Below are 16,432 nucleotides of genomic sequence, written 5' to 3' on the forward strand. Positions count from 1 at the left end.
GTGCTTTCATACCCTATCAAATTCAATAAAAACACTGAGATCTATTTTTTCAATATTACAACTTGAGATTTGTAGTGAATTGTGCATTAGTAGCTATCATCTGCAGATAGAATTTCCTACTGCATCAACAAGAAACACTCATATACTTTAAAAATTACAGGAATCACATAATCTACAATTTGATGAAAAACAGAACTACTTTTGGATTGTGAGGAGTTGGCTGACAAGGTAGAAGCGATAACAGTACTGAATAGCACTCGTTCCACATCATTTACTGCTGGTATTATAAACAGGCTCTCTCTTTTGGCTTGCAGGAAGTGAGATAGAAAATTCTAAGAACACAGTGTTGACCTGAACACAGGATTTCACTTGCAGAATGAAGACTGCTATGTTCACACTGAACACACCTATTATTGGATGTCTGTTCTTGCCCACCATTACCAAATCAAAGCCTGGGTTGAGAAAGGATCCTTTTTTGTGATGGGCAATATTACCGTATAAAACAAAGCAGAAAATTCTCCTACTGAACCGATTACCAGAAGTGCAGAGAACTCCAGAAACAGTTAAAAGCACCCAGGAAAACAAAGTCAATGACTGGTACAACTGGGAATACCACTCTCACCTACTAACTTTAAAAGCCAGTGATTTTAATCTCTCTTTGAGGGAAAGAAATGGGAAAGTTGCTATCCTCTTTATAATGAATTCAAGCCTGTTGAAAATCAAGTTTTCTTGTTTCGGTTACCTTTTGCAGCCTGTTTAAAAGCTGCCAATACAGATCAGGATTCTGTCTAAACTAGACTGCTCTACCCACTCCATCATGCTACACACCCAAATATACTTGCTGTAAAGCCAGGTCTTCCTTTTTCCCCGCCCCCTCCACAGGCAATCTGAGGAAGATAATTCCAGCACCTATATGGCATCCAAGAGTGAGATACAAAACAGCATCAGCAGAGCAGCCAACTCAACAAAATATGCTGAAAAAAGGAAGCCAGTAGCTATAAACAACTTTCATACCCTTTCATAGCTATAGGCAGTCACTTGGGAGCAACAAATTCTGGTTTGGGAAATTTTTGCAACTTCAATATTCAAGCATTTTCCCTAGGACTACTCTGGTTGTTCCCGGCCTTGATACCAAAAATTCTGCAAGAACAAGTACAGAAGCACAGTTTCCTGAGACTCTTAGAAAAGCTTTTAACCCTTGTTTCTGCTTCCTGTCCTATTTAATTCAGCTAGGAAAAAAAAAAAAAACCAAACAACAAACCTACAAATGAAAGTATTCAGTTTAAATTCAGGCACTCAGGTCTCAGTTTTAATGGTCACTATCCTTTTTCCCTCTTCTGATAAAAATTAAGGGTTAGACAGAATTGCATGAAGTATTAATTAGTTACTTCTTCCAAGGGACAATCTATATTTCTAAGCTAAGATTTACATCTACACCACCAAACCCATCCAGTTTTGATAATTCAGTGGTAGTTTTGTCATTTAAACTAATGGAAAGAATAATGTTTTTCAAGGAAAAAAACCAAACAAATTAATATGGTCATTAATATGGTGTTATTTAGCAATTCTTACACAAGCTCTAACTTAGCTGACAAATTTTGGTCATGACTCTTATACTGTCTGGTCACATCCAGCTATGTAAAAGCATGCTCAGGGGGGATCCAAGAATAACTATCTGAAATTCTTTTCAGCACTGCTTTACTTGAGTCATGGCCCAGAATTTGGATGTTGATTCTGTCTCAATGCTGCTCACAGAGATATATTACAACCTGCTATGGGATGTAAAGCAGAGTCATGCTAAAGAACCTTCCCTGAAAACTGAAAAGAAACCCCCAATTTTGAGAGGATTTCTACAACATGCTTAGCAAAAGATAATATTTCTGCTCTTCTGATTATACTTATATGCCTTTAAACTGTGCAAAGAATGTTACAAAGATGGTAGTTTACTGTGGGATGAACTCTCCAGCATACAAATGAAGGCCTATTGTTGCTCACAACTGAGCAGGTCATCGAGCTAACTCAAGGTGATCTGCAGAATCCTCACATTTCAGCCCCTTCCAACAAATAATGCATTTTGCAAAGATGTGGCTGCTATTCAATTCCAAAATGGCAAGATATTCAACACCCTTTGGGTTTATCAAGTGTTGCCAACAGGGTATAACTTCTACTGTGAAAGACTGGGAGCTGTTTGTGATGAATCAGTACTGTGTTTGTTCTGAACCCTTGTCTACTCTTGAAAGATGAGCTTCCTGTATCTTCAGTAGTCTATCATGATACCTAGTGTGCATATAGAAAAATTACTTTAATCACAGGACTACCAGAAAACATAACTAGAAATGTATTCAGATGCAGACTGACACTCCAATACAAATGTCAATGACAGCCTTTGGTGACTTGATCCTTGAGCACCTCTGTGTCCCCCAACCTGGCCAAAGGTCCAAGCAAACCAGCAGAGAGAACATGGAGACTTTGAATGCAAGCAGGAACAAGGAGCTAGGAAGGAAAAATAACCTGGAACTTAGCCCTGCAGAGATGAGTGCTTTGAACTGAGATAGAAACACAAACAGGTCTAAGTAAGATAGGCACACAGACAGTCTTCTCTTTCTTTGCTATATTCATTCCTCTGTGATTTTATTTCTAAGAAAAGAGACACTGGATTCCCACACTCATAGGTCACAACAGCCAGCAAGAGCAAGAAGTACTCAACTACACTTTTGTCTGCTGAATGCACAAGCACTGCTCAGGACACTGACCACAGCTCAGTCCACAAGGGAACTTATGGGTATGCAGAAAATATGTTGGCATCTGGTGGGCAAGGACCAGGCATACATGTGACATAACACACAGGCAAAGGCACAGTACTGTATCTTTGTTAATATCACACATACAACCACAGGAATGAAAAACAGGGCTCTACAGAGGGACAGAAAAGCTTGTCTTTTGTATTCTTTTAGGCAAGAAACTGGGGAGAAAACAGAATTAAGTAGATTGTGCAAAAATGACTGGTTCATGAGCTTGAATCAAGTTGTGGTCTGAAGACACAGCACACTTAGATCCTTCCCCCATATCAGAACACAGTGAAAGTTCCTAATTCTCTGTCAAGGTAAGTGGATGCCACAGAGACCAAAAGGGACTGGAAAGACACTGAGCCCAGTAGTAACCTCCCAAGCAACAAAGTAGGCACAGCCCCTGAACTAAATGAACAGAGTGACCCTCTCAGGGCTCACCAGTTCACCATAGACTGAAGCAAAGGAGACAGAGCAGGATGCAGGAGGTAAAGCTGGTCCTACTAACCATTGACACCCACACACACTCAGTTTTTATTGTCCCAGTAATGGGTCTGGTTAAAACAACACAAAACTACACTGAATTCATGGAGGCAAAGAGATCACATTGCCGTTAAGAAGATATATGGGAAGGTGCTTCTTAAAACCAAATTTTTTTAAAAAGAAGGTGATGCAATACTGATTATTCCATTAAATATTAACTACAATACAGCCGCTTTCAAACTACAACACATTCCTTTAGATAGGTGACTTCAGGGGGACAGGAGAACTGAATGCACTTTTAGCATATCTGGCACTTCTCAACTACATTAAACTGAGTTCTTCAGTTCATGTGTAATTATCTCCAAATACTAGTCTTTAGAGGTTCAAGCTTAAAAAAATATTTAGGACTCTCAAATTTGCTTAGATGACTCTCAAGATCCTTCTTACTATTCAAGGAGTTTGAAGAGTTTGTCCTAGACCTTTCATCAAACATTCCTGAAAGAGAGAATGAGGTTATCTTTTCTTCCTACAAATTTTAATTTGCATACAGATACCATCATTTGGATAGCAGGGTTACATACTTCTCTCCTTTCCTTTCTGCTTGAACTTGGTAATCGAACTCCAGTAATAGTAGGCAACACTGAGACTGAATTTTACTCTTCAACTTTGAAGAACTGAAACCTCTGCAAGGAAAATATAAAGCAAAGAGAATAAAAGTAACTGCATACTTTTCAGAAGGTAACCTCCAAATGACCATGCTCTGGAATTAGTTTTTACCACTGTAGAAAGCTCTTCAGACACTCCTTCATGCTGTATGTGTTAGACTGTCACCCTACACCACCGCCCTCTGAAATGTTACCTCCAACACCAAAAGTGTCAATTAAAGTAACCAAAGAAGGCTGCAGGAAAAGTTACTTCTTTCAAGAGCGTTACTCTGTTTCAGTAATATTTAATGGCTGGGTCAATCACAGGGTGCAGCTCCTCTCTCTGCTAAGACAAAATGCAGGATTTGCTTTTGTATTTAGAATGAAAAAAGGGGAAAAAAGCAAGAAGCTTCCAATATTTGAAAGCTATATATATATTATTTCGTTTAACTGTTTGTAGACGACTAAGTTGTATTAAGTTTCATCCTGGTTGGCAGTTGCATAAAATTTCTTTCTTTTCCCTTGAATTATGCAACAATATATCAAAAACTTCAAGTATATTTTCCCCTTTTCAGTAACAGGTATTGTATACATGTACATGAATTGTATTGGATTCCAACTTTCAGCGTCTCTTGTCACACAAGGTCAAAGTTTTACGTTGTCATAATTTTCTTTTTCGGTGTTTTTTCTTCAAGACAATCCTCCACTGGGAAATTAATATTCTGCATGAACAATGAACTCCTTGCATGGCCTTTGAACCTAGTGGTTGCTAGGAGGCCTAAAGAAACCCTGGAGTACAGCCTATTTAATAGCACGTATCAAGAGATTATTCAGAAGCAAAAATGTGTGATTTTCTAAATTGTCTGCTTTTTTCCCTCCTTACTTCCATCTCCATTCATCTGTCAAACAATCTTTAGATTTCATATGAATTGCATCTGCATCAATTTTCTATAATTATGGGCAGTTTGTTCCCTGAGTATTGAAAATGTGACTGGCCAGCCACCAATGCTGCTTCAAATCAAGCAAATATCAAACTGCTCCTTACTCAGTTTTACTGAAAAGGCTGTTCAAAATCAGATGTGCTTCACCACTGTAGCATGAGGTTTGCACTTCCATTATAAACGTGGTTCTGCTTAGAGTCTGTATTTTCCTCATACAAAACACCATGGCATTGACTGCAGCACCATTACTCAGTATTTCTCTGTGCTGAAAGAAATATATATAGCTTCTCTGAGCTCAATTCAAGCATACTTGAATATTAACATTTCAAGCTTTTTAGCATCTTACTGAAGGTTGTTTGATTATATGCATTTCCATATTTCCCCAAGCATTGTAATTGAGGCAAAACCCCAACGTTTCTTTCCCACCCTCCACCCCCATTCCAAACAATGAGGCATTTAATTAAAAGATAACCACAACAATGCTAATGGTGATGAGGTTAAATGGTTGGATAAACAGAATGCAGCCCTCTGAAAAGCCCATGTGTTTCAGGACACTTTCTCCCCTACAACAGTCTGGGCGACAAAGAAAGTATTTGTATTCCTGATCCCCACAATTTTTATGCCAATGGACTTCCTACAAATTTCCTGCAAGGAAGAGAGTTTCCTTCAAATAGTGAGAAATGTTTAGACACAGTAGCTATTCCTCCCAAAACTAATATTTGGAAAGGCAGTGGACAAGAATCCTTTCAATATAAATGAACGTGGCAACTATCCATTATGAGAGAACAATTGCATTTCCAGATAAAAGCCTAATAAGTTGTTGCTAGGGTTAAAAAAGCCAACAACAACAACAAAAAAAGCCAACAAAGCCAACAAAACCAACAAAACCAACAAATATTTGCTGATTTTAATTGTAAACATGTTCTCCCTCCAACAACTTAAGCAAATTAGTAAAACTTAACATGACATTTTTCCTTCATCTTCGGTCGTTGCAATTGAAATCAATGCCCTCTATATTCATAAACAAGTATTCTTAGTCTGGAGATTACTTTAAAACATCTGTAGCAGATTAAAATTCTGTGCCTCCTCCTACCCCTCAAGGACACAGGTATCTGCCAACAAATGCAGGGTGACACATCTGATTCTGCAGATTGCTGGAGCTCGACTGTCTGGTTGGATTGTACCAATCTTGCCAACATAAAGCTTTCACAGAGCCAGACCACTATGCTGAAGAATTAAAAACAAGCAAGAACCACACCACTTGGCACAAAACGCTCACGTGAGCTCCTTCTCTTTCAAATATGGGCTTTCCCAGTGAAAGAAAGGCCTAAAAAGTACTGACTTCAACAGAACTGACACAGGGTATCTTACTCTGGGAATATCAGGACATTCGTCCAGAACAACAAAAATCTTTGCAGTATTGTCAGATTCAGCTTTCCAGACACTTTCAGGTCCTGCAGCACCAATGGAACAAATCAACCACTCCACCACAACCATTCTCCTCTTCTTCAGCTGTTCAAGCATAAATTATCCTTGCTGTTGCCACTCACTACATGACTTCCTAGGAACCAGAGCACCCACTGCCAAAATGGCACAATACTCTTACACAGGCAGATTTTTCAATAAAATGCATATTATTTCTCTTGTACTTGAGCATCAAAGAAAAAACAATCAGGAGACATTTTTAAAACATGAGAAACCAATCCTGACTAAAGAGATATGTTTATTAGGGCCAGAGACAGGAAAGTGAGCATATAACTGAAAACCACAATCTTTGGCTCAACCTTTGCAGCAGAAATGGGGCGGAAGGGGACAGCAATACAGGGCTGGAGACGTTTTCAGTAATGCATTATAAATACCTTAGTTTTCTCCTTTAAAGGAATCTGCCTACTCAACCTAAATTGTGCCTCAGAGGGAGAGACGTGCCTTTGTGATAAATTCGAATTTGCCATCATAATAATGAAACGTTATGTCCTATCATCACAATAAACAGGCAGCAGAACAACAAAGGAGGTTTCCAGGATTTTCTGCCCCCGGCCCCCTCCCCATCAGCATTTTCCCAAGTCTTCTTTCGGGTGTTTATGAAATGCCTTAATTCCAAGCCATTAATATGCATTTCTGGATGGAGCAGATTCCACTAACAGTACTGAGGCTTTCCAAAATCTCACCAGCACTCCATCGGAGGCCAAGCCTCTCCCTGATGCCTGCCTTTCCCTACGCTGTTTTTTGTTTTGTTTTGTGCTTTCTCTTTCCCATGCACAAACATGTTGGTGCAGTGTCCATTATTTCCCTCCGGCCTTCCTTGAAAGCCACTGACAAATGAATATACATGCACGTGTGTGTTCCACCACATACACAGGTCTGGTCTCCTTCTACACCTCAAAACACAAATGCAAATGTGTTTACAGTCATTTTCACCAACACATGCCTTGCCATTGCAGAAACATGCAGCTGAAAGCCAGAGAGTCTGCAACAAGGCGACGCCGTTTGCAACCACAAGTAACCCTTTTCCTTTCCAAAATGGAAAAACACGAAAGCCTGATGAGTTAACTAGAGTTAAGTGCATTTAAAGAGGACTGTGTGTGGGAGCAGTAAATATCCAGCACATGCTTTTACGCACAAAAGGCGCAAAGGGCTCCATGCTCTGCACATCCAGTCATTTTTGTCTGCTCTTCCACAACAGAGATGCAACCGTTTCTCTCACACATTTTATTTCACTCGACTAATAGATTTTAAACACCATATTGAGAGGACCCCGCTGTGAATCTTGCAGAGGTACAAAATGGTGGATGTATGCTATTTTTTTTTTTTTTTTGCATTATTCATAACAACTCAGCCTCCCGATCGCAGGCTCCCCACTGTACCCACCAACATAGTCTTCCCGGCCAGACACACATCCCGAAGCAGCCTCGCAATAAAGCTCTCTCGCATACACAAATTATGTTACAAACCTGATGTCATGTAGCCCCGTGATGCCTGGGAAATAAAAGCTGGGGGGAAGTGCTTGTGCAGTCGGTAGTCCTTCTCGCTGCGGGACCTCATGCGGTCTGAGGCCCGGTCGGAGAAGTCGGAGCTAGGCCAGGCCCGCCGCAAGGTCGTACTCCGCGTCTTCTTCATGCTGAGGATGCCCGCGCTACTCCTCCCGCCGCAGCATGGGTCAGGGCTGCGCGCAGCCGGGCATCAGCCTAGCGCGGCCGCCGCCGGGGCGCAACCTGCGCGCATCTCGCCGCTCCCTCTTCTAGGGCGCCAGCCGCAGGTCCCTTCCTTTTTTTTTTTTTTTCCCCCTCGAATGATCCAATTTTACACACGTCCCACAATGCATTACACTTCATTTGCAATCGGTCCGGCTTATAGCTCCCAGATTTGCGTGGAGGAAAGGCACGTTATATGGCTTCTCAGGCAAAAAAAGGAATGGGGGGGAGGGGGGGGGGGGCTGAAGGGGGGCTGGGGACGAGAGATGTGCAGCGTGGGAGCTCGGGGGTCCCGAACAATGGCCCGATTCAGCCCGGCCGTGCTTAGCCAACTGTGAGCCCCGACACAAAAGGCCCAAACAAACGAGGAAAATCCCGCGGCCGCCGGCTGCGACCCCGACCGCGGCGCGCCCGGCGCTGGGGAGGAGGAGGCAGCTCCCGGCGCGGCGGGAGGAGCGGCGGGAGGAGAGGGAGGAGGGAAAGGAGAGGAGGGAGGGCCCACAGACGCCTCTCTCGGCCGCGGGACGAGCGGATGCAGCCGCGACCCCCCACCCGCCCCACCGCCGCCTTCTTCCTCCTCAGGCCCGCGGCGCCCGGGCGGCCGGCAGCGGCCCGCGGCCCCCGGCAGCGCCGCGCCTCGCCATGCTCGGCGCCCACTCCCGCCCGCCCGTCCCCGGGGCTGGATGGCCGCCGGCTCCGCGCTAGGGGCGGCAGGCGCGGGGGGCGAGGCCACCGGGGAGGCCGCCGGCCGCTCCGCCCGCCTGCCCGGCCCGCCCGCCGCCCGCCCTCCGCCCCGCCGTGCCACGAGCAGCCGCTGCCGGAGCGCCGGGCGCCGCGCCGCCGCCCGGGCTCATGCTACTCCCGCCGCAGCCGCGCTAGTCCCGCCGGGCTCCGCGCTCCCCAGCGCGGCACCGGCTCGCGGGCGCCCGCGTACAAAGCCCCGTGCACGGCAGGGACCCGGCCTCCTCCCGCCCGCTCCCGCTCCGCCTCCTTTCCGTCCGTCCGTCCTTCCTTCCCTCCTTCCTTCCTGGCGGTGGAAGGACGGCGGAGCGCCGTGGCCGGCAGGAGAGCGGCGGGCAGGGCGGCCTTGGGGGCCGGGCCCTGGCGATGGGTCCCTTCGGGCAGCCGCGGGGCCAAGGACACGCGAGGGAAGGGCGCCGGGACAGATCTGTCCCCCCGGGCACCCCTGCGCCCAGCCCGCGCGGTTCACACACGCATCCTCCGCCGCCTTGCCCCTTCGGCGCCCGAAGAAGCGGCTCCCCCCAGGAGCGCCTAGTCAGACACTGCCACGCTGAGAGCCCACCACCCTCCACAAGGCTATCCAGGACACCGGGCTGCCCCCTCACTGGCGGGAAGGGGGCTGCCCACCCTCTCACACATCTACGCCCAGGGCACCCTCCTGAGTGGGGCCTGGCCACCTGGGCATTTTATGAGCTCCAGGTAACCAGAACAGTGCAAAGGGACTCGGTTCCTCCTCTGCAAAACAGCTCTGAGCACGCCTGGTGTGTCAGGTGCTGCCGCCGTTACCAATGGGGACAACTGCAATGCAGGGATGTGAAAATGTTGCTTTTGCAGCTTTGTTAAATTACTTACATATCTACATTTTTTTTATAATTAATCCTTCTTACAGTGGTTTGTGTCACATTTCTAAGATCATTGAAAATAGAGGACTGTAATTTCGTAACCGGAAATTTTCAATAGTGTTGAACCAGTAAAAGGATGACCATCAGTGAACAAACTGAACATCAAAGCCAGTGGACCATGAGATATTATCCCTTAGCTGCCTTGCTGTATGGCCATGGGTTAGTCACTTCAGTAGCCATCTCAGCCTGTCTGGCTGTGCTACCACAGACAGCACACTCACCACAGAATTATTCAGGGGTTTATACACAGGAGACCTTTCCAATGAATAGAATATACATTAATGAAACTCAGCAAGAAAGTTGAAAGCTAAATGCTATGGGGTTCTTTCTCATTCAGCCCCATCTTTTCTCAACTGTGAAAAGCTATCAGGAAAAACATGTTTCCACTGATGCTTTGTATACTGGTAGGAACAGGAAAAAGTTAAGATGAGAAAAAAGATGGCCTAGAGCTTCTCTAATAAAAACAAGACTTTCCATTATGAAACTTACTCATCTAGCAATTTACTCATCAACCTACGCAAAGCTTATAATAGAGCATGTTTTCACCCTCAGACCAGAAAAGCCATAAGAACTTATAGAATCATTCCATTTTTCTCCTTGAAGGCTGAGGTTGAGGTAAATTGGTTAGCACCACCTAGCTAAGACAAACCTAAAAAATGGACCTATTTTACCAGATGTAGAAGCAAATTAAATTCTATCTAGGAACATAAATTCACATTGCACCATCTGAACGATGAATGAATGATGGCTTTGTCTTTCCAGAAGTCAAGAAGTGGTTGAATATAGCTGGCCAGCTAACTTCAACTTATTCCTGAACTAAACTAAACTTTTCTCCTAGTCTAGACACAGCCCTAGATATCATCTGTTCCATTAAAAGAAGACATGAGAGAAGAGACAAATAGGAATCAGCAAAGAACGAAAAACGAGGTCAAGTAGAAAGACAGAACAAAGCAGGACACATACACAAACAACAACAAACAAGGTCACCATGATCATTGGCTTTCTGTATCATTATTCCCAACTAAAATATTGTAACAAATATCTATTAAAAAAAGATGGGATAGCTCTGCAACTGTCAGATGAAGCACACATCCCAATTCCTTTCCAGCAATTTGCTGTGCACTAATGAACTGGTGACAACACACAGAAGTCTTTCAAGTGGCTTTAATTGACTTAATTTGTACTCTTCCATGAATCGTCACAAGAATAATACAGTACATACAATTAACACATGATATCTCCTACTTATCAGTTGTAGGAATTAGACTGGTTCATAGTTTTGGGTACAGATAATGATGAATTTTCATTGTGTGGTAATTTTAAACAAATAATAATTTACTCCTACAACTATGAAAGGAGGAGAGAATGAGAGAAATAAGCAACTGTAGTGGTTTTAACATTCAGCAAGGTCAATTTTCCCTTCCCAAATGTGGGGGCATCTGTTTAAAAACAATTTTGGAGGTCTTCTCTCATTATTGAGATGTTCTTCCTGCGGTCAGCTAAAGTTCCTTTTATTAAGTCTTCTCACAGTTATCTTGTTTGGTTTCAGCTTAAAATCTTCTGACATGGTATCTGAAAGAGTATTCCTCTTTGAAGAGAGGAATTCAGAGCAAGTTTCCTCCTGCTTTTGAATTGTTTGAAGTCAAGTGTTGTTACTGGGATGAATCAAATATATAATTAAAGACTAAGTTTAAGCTTTGGCTGTTTTCTTTGGAATAAGAGCTAGAACCGTGAGTGTAATTGATTTTTTTTTGCTTCAGTGGCCAAACTGAAATAAAACTATTTTCTTCATGTGATCTGAAAGCTAAAATTTGAGAGCTTAAAAAAACAAACAAACAAAAAATGAACAAACAAATCCACAACATTTTATTCTTTTCAGAGACATTTAAGTTTGTTTGGTTTTTTAATAAAGAAAAATAAATTTCTGGATTCATATGGCTATGTCAGAGCAGACTAAGGAAAAGATTCTCTGCTATGGAAATTGTCTAATATAGCTTGCTAGAAGCAAGGAAAAATTCTTCTTCCAGGCATGAATTGTACTAATGGGAATCTGAACACTTGTTAGCAATGAGAAAAATAAAAATGGTGTCCAAGCTTTTTGCCTGTGCTTTCTTTTTTTTTTTAATTCACCCCTAATTGTTTGGAGGGGGCTTTGTTTTGGGTTTTGATTTTTTGTTTGTTTTTTTGGGGGGAGATTTCTTCTTTAATAAGAGAAGGATTAAACTCAGAAGCTTTTTATTGTGAATCAGATAAAGCATTCATTTTTATTAAAAGGTATTAAAAGTCCAACAGGAACCATCTCGGATTACTAGAGGGAGAGGTGATGCTTGGATAAATAGACCATAGAGATCTTGGGGAAAAGGTCTAACCTAAACAAAAATTAAGTGTCCTGCCTCCCTCATAACCTAACAATTCCTTATCAGGAATTGGCAATATAATAGTAGCCATTTCAGAGAGAGATAGATTAAACATTATGAATTTCAAAAAAGAAGCTTAGGTCCATATCAGACATTACAAAGGATTCTTATATGGTCAATCACAACCTTCCTTCAGTCCAAGTTCATAAGGAACCTGAAGTCTTTTGGAGAAACAATTCAAAATCTTTGCTTCTGAAAATCTGTTTTATCTTTTAAAAAGTGAAAAAACAAATATTATGAAGAATATATATTTCATGTGATCTTCATAAACACTTATTAGTTACTAACCAGGTCTGTAGATGGAAAACATATAAAAGAAAAAGACATAACAGGCCCAGAAGACTGTAGAAAATCAGTGGCAAATGTACTGTCAAAACTTTGGGATCTCAGCTCCCATTTCACAGGTTTATTTTTCCTTATCTGAAAAATAATTATCTATCAGAGTACAGTGTGGTGAGCTGTTTATACATTTTTCTGCATGTGTATGTGCATGCATGCTTGTGCATATACAGTAATTGCTCTCATGTAATGTGGTATTTCAAGTTTCATCTCGGACTACTTTTTTTTTTTCTCCCTATGACAAACAAGTTTCCATAGGGACAGCAGCAGGCTTCAGTAAGAAGGTGGGCTGGTGTTACTGCCTTAGCTACTTCCTTGGCTTGGGGACTGACTGCATGAGGTTTTTCAAATTAAATAAGCACACAAGCCAAATATTAAAATTTTTAAAAAGGCAAAATAATAGGACATGCAAAGAGGAAAGCAATCCCACTCTTCATTAAGACAAGCTACACCTCTAAAATAATTGTCTCTCAAACTACATTCAACACCTGGGTTCTCTCTTAGCATGTCACTACCTTGCCTGGTGCACACAGCCTGAGCTAGCTGCCTCACAGGGGAAATTAGAAGGGCTTTACTTTATTACTGTCAGCTGAGCTGGTGCCTGACAAGCACCCAACACCTCAGGGAGAGCAAACACTCACAAGATGCCAAGTGCCACACTGAGTTTTGTGACATCACAGTCTGCAGGTCTATAATAGGGGTCCTTTCCCCGTGCCCAGCTTCAGAAACAAACACTACAAATAACCTTGGTCGTACTGGGACACATGGGAGACTTTGCACTAAGGAAGGCCACAGTCACAGGCAACCAGGTAAAACAGGGAGCACAAAGCCATTCTGTCATCTATGAAAGCAAACCCATCACATTCTGAAACATTTTAAAAGAGGGGGATAAGATGCTGTGAGATTCTGGGAAGGAATTGCTGAGTCTTTTAAAGTAGGAAAGAGAGCAGAAAAGAATAAACAAAAAATAAAGTGGGGAAAAAAGCCTGTAGTACAAGCAGTTGTAAAGCAGAGGAGGAGGAGGAAAAATTGAGTGTGAGAAGAGGTGGGAAAAATGTAATAATGAACTTGTGAAAAACCCCAAGCTCATGTATAACACCACAGGCTTTGGTAATCTATGGATTTATTAGATTTACAGCTGCGCATAACAGTGTTCCTGAGAAAACACATTGCCAGCATTTCTAACATTATAAATCCATGAAGGAGAAAGTTGTCCACCTCACAAACTCACCATTTTCATGTGTGGATACTTCTATCTCTGTATTAACAAAGGTGCAGAACTCAGACTCTAAAATACATGCTTTTAAGCAATCCTTTACAGGTCAAGGAGGTCTGGAAATATACTGTAACGGTCTTTGTCTGTAGGATGCATTACCTTTCCCTTCCAGATATACTAGCAAGAACAAACCATAAAACTCACTCACACCCTTTCACATCAGTCAGATTTCTGACACTAACACTATTAATTTGTCACCTCTCACTAGCACTTGTTGTTACTCAAATATGCAAGAGAAGCCAAGTACTTGTAATCCATGCTTGTGGTCCAGGTCACAAAATGAGGCAGCCTTTCTTGATGGATTTATTGGCAAGGGAAAAGTTGGGCTTGCCCAGACAACTCTTTTCTTGAAGAGAGCATTTGAGAAACTCCACCAAAAAGGGAAAGAAAAAGAAATCCCAAGGGCAAAGGTGTAAGTGAAAAAAAAATTGCAAATATAAAAAAAGAAAAAATGTTTCAAAGCCTATCACAAGCAAGTCTTCAGTCTTGCTATCAGGTTGTGTTATACCATGGTAGTAGTGCTGGCTTACAACACCTCTTAAACTAGTTTCAGATCATATTTCTTTCAGTGTTATGCTTTGGGAATGTGTGATGACAGGAATGCAGCGCTGCTGCTGCACACATGCTGTAGTTCACCGATTCATTTTTCTGTGTGCTGCCTTATGTGCTGTGGTATTTATTTTAACTTCCATGACTTGTAAGAAAAACCTGTCTGTGTAATGAGAAGAAAGACTCCTCTGTTTTGGTCTTTTTTTTCATGCCAGATCTTTTGATTGCATGTGTGCTTCCTCTGCACAGAAGACAATTGATGCAGAAGCTTTTTCAATCTGGATACCCAAGTCTACCTAAAAGCCAGTGTACAAGCAGGAGCACTTGCAGGATGCAGCTTTTGTTTTGATGTGTGCTTTGTCTCTCCTATTATCAATGACTCAAAGTGAGTTAGTTAAAATGGGTGGAAGCTGGGCTTGTAACCCCTCAGTGTACAAAACCAAGAGAGAAAGACAAGCCATAAATCCTACACAAACTTCTTCTCACATATAACAGAATTCTAGAGCTTGGAGATGTGGACTTACAGCAATTCAAATCACAAGTCAATTCATTCACCGGCTGTTCTTCCAAAGGATATAGTAGCAAAAGATATGCCAAAAATGTTGGCCTGAACTTTCTTGTTTTCCACTGGTGTCACATATCATTAGTACCCTGGTATTTAAGTAACATACTGATATATGGGGGCCAGCTGTACTGTAAGACAGAATAACAACCTAACCTTTTGCTTTGGGAATTGAAACAATGGAGAGCAAGAAGTGAACAGCCAGTGTAGATCCCACCAGCAGTAAAAGCCATCACATATTATCTTCCTAGTGACTAATTCCCACATCTCTGAGTCTGTCTATTCTCATTTATCTGCAGAGCCTATGTTGCAAAGATGGCATCATGCACATGCATGTGCAGGCCTTGGGCTCTTGTGAAACTTCTGGGTGCTATATCAACACAACAAGCAGATTCTGTATGTCAGGTAGGAATTTTTAAAGAAAAAATCCATTAAAAAAAGATGGACCTTGGCAGTAAGAAGTGGGCAGTATTTTGCATCTTGCATGGCTTACATTGTCCTGCAAAGACGACAATGAACGTATTGGATAGGCAGTCCTAAAAGCAGCATACCAAGAGAACTAAATCCCAGCAGCTGCTATAACACTGCAGAACATTTGCTGTAAGGGCTCTCTCAAAATTCTTGCTTATACAGCTGTGAAATATAGTGAGTATATTTTATAGCTGCATATATATAGCATGTACAAGAGGCAGAGATCTTTAAAACCTTAGAATAATTGGGAGGTCTGAAAATAGGCTACTCCACCCTTTGTAAACAATCTCTTGTCATTCAGTTACTTCCATATGTGCACGAAGCTCTGCCTAAATTAAATAGGCTTTTGAAACAGTGGTTTACTACTGAAATGTATGGTTTCTACCCATACCCTGTAAGTTTGAAAAAAAAATGTAAGCAAGAGATAAACTTAAAAGTGAAAAAGCACCAATTTCTCACCTCACAGAAAAATAATTCAATCACTTCTTGGATATTTTATTATAGTCTCAGATTCAGAGGCTGTCTCATTGCCACATATATTTGAGCATGAAAAAACTCTAGAGAGGAACCATAAGAACAGACAGAAATTAGATGACTATACACATGCCTGACTCAAAGGCTACTGCAAAATCAATGCAAAATTGTCAGTCTGCTTGTTCTTTGGACCAGACTGAAGCATTGCAGAGTCAGTTTGTTCCTGTCAAGGTAGTCCTCTTTAGTCATTGGTTTTTAGTGGGACCCTGGAGCTTGTCCCTTTTCTTCTTATTTCACAGAAGCACCCATCCAAAGGAAAATTCCATTCCTGGGACACCTACCCTGACTATCACTGGTTACCACAGCTTGTTGCTATCCTCCACTTGGCTTTTGAAGCTGTGATATTACCCACCTGTGTGCAACCAGAGACAATTTCCCATTTCCCTGTTCAGATGAAGGTTTATGCAGGCACTACTTGCAGTTGCCTCTCTGTAGAAGCTGTTCTTAGCACTTCTCCTGAATGCAGAGATTTTTGTATTCTAGTAGAGGAACAAGAAAAAGACATTTTATAGCACTGGATCTCAAACTTCTCCCCCTACCTTGTAAGAAAGTTAAATTCTTCCTCAGGGGTCTAGTGCAACAAAATAATATTTGTC

General features: G+C 42.2%; 1 protein-coding gene across 4 annotated transcripts in view; it reads right to left on the minus strand.

Moving 5' to 3' along the window:
• The window catches only part of STOX2 (storkhead box 2), a 141,563-nt gene that overhangs the window by 62,839 nt on the left and 62,292 nt on the right, over window positions 1–16,432 (minus strand). Inside the window, exon 1 of one of the 4 annotated variants that reach the window (XM_079305629.1) lies at window positions 7,806–8,670. The exons of the other annotated variants lie outside the window; for them this stretch is intronic. Coding sequence (XP_079161755.1) covers window positions 7,806–7,971 — 166 coding nt within the window. The 5' untranslated portion in view covers window positions 7,972–8,670. Of the gene's footprint in view, window positions 1–7,805; window positions 8,671–16,432 lie in introns of those variants that run through there. 4 annotated transcript variants of the gene reach the window in all.

This window comes from Erithacus rubecula, assembly GCF_903797595.1.
Source record: "Erithacus rubecula genome assembly, chromosome: 5".
NCBI lineage: Eukaryota > Metazoa > Chordata > Aves > Passeriformes > Muscicapidae > Erithacus > Erithacus rubecula.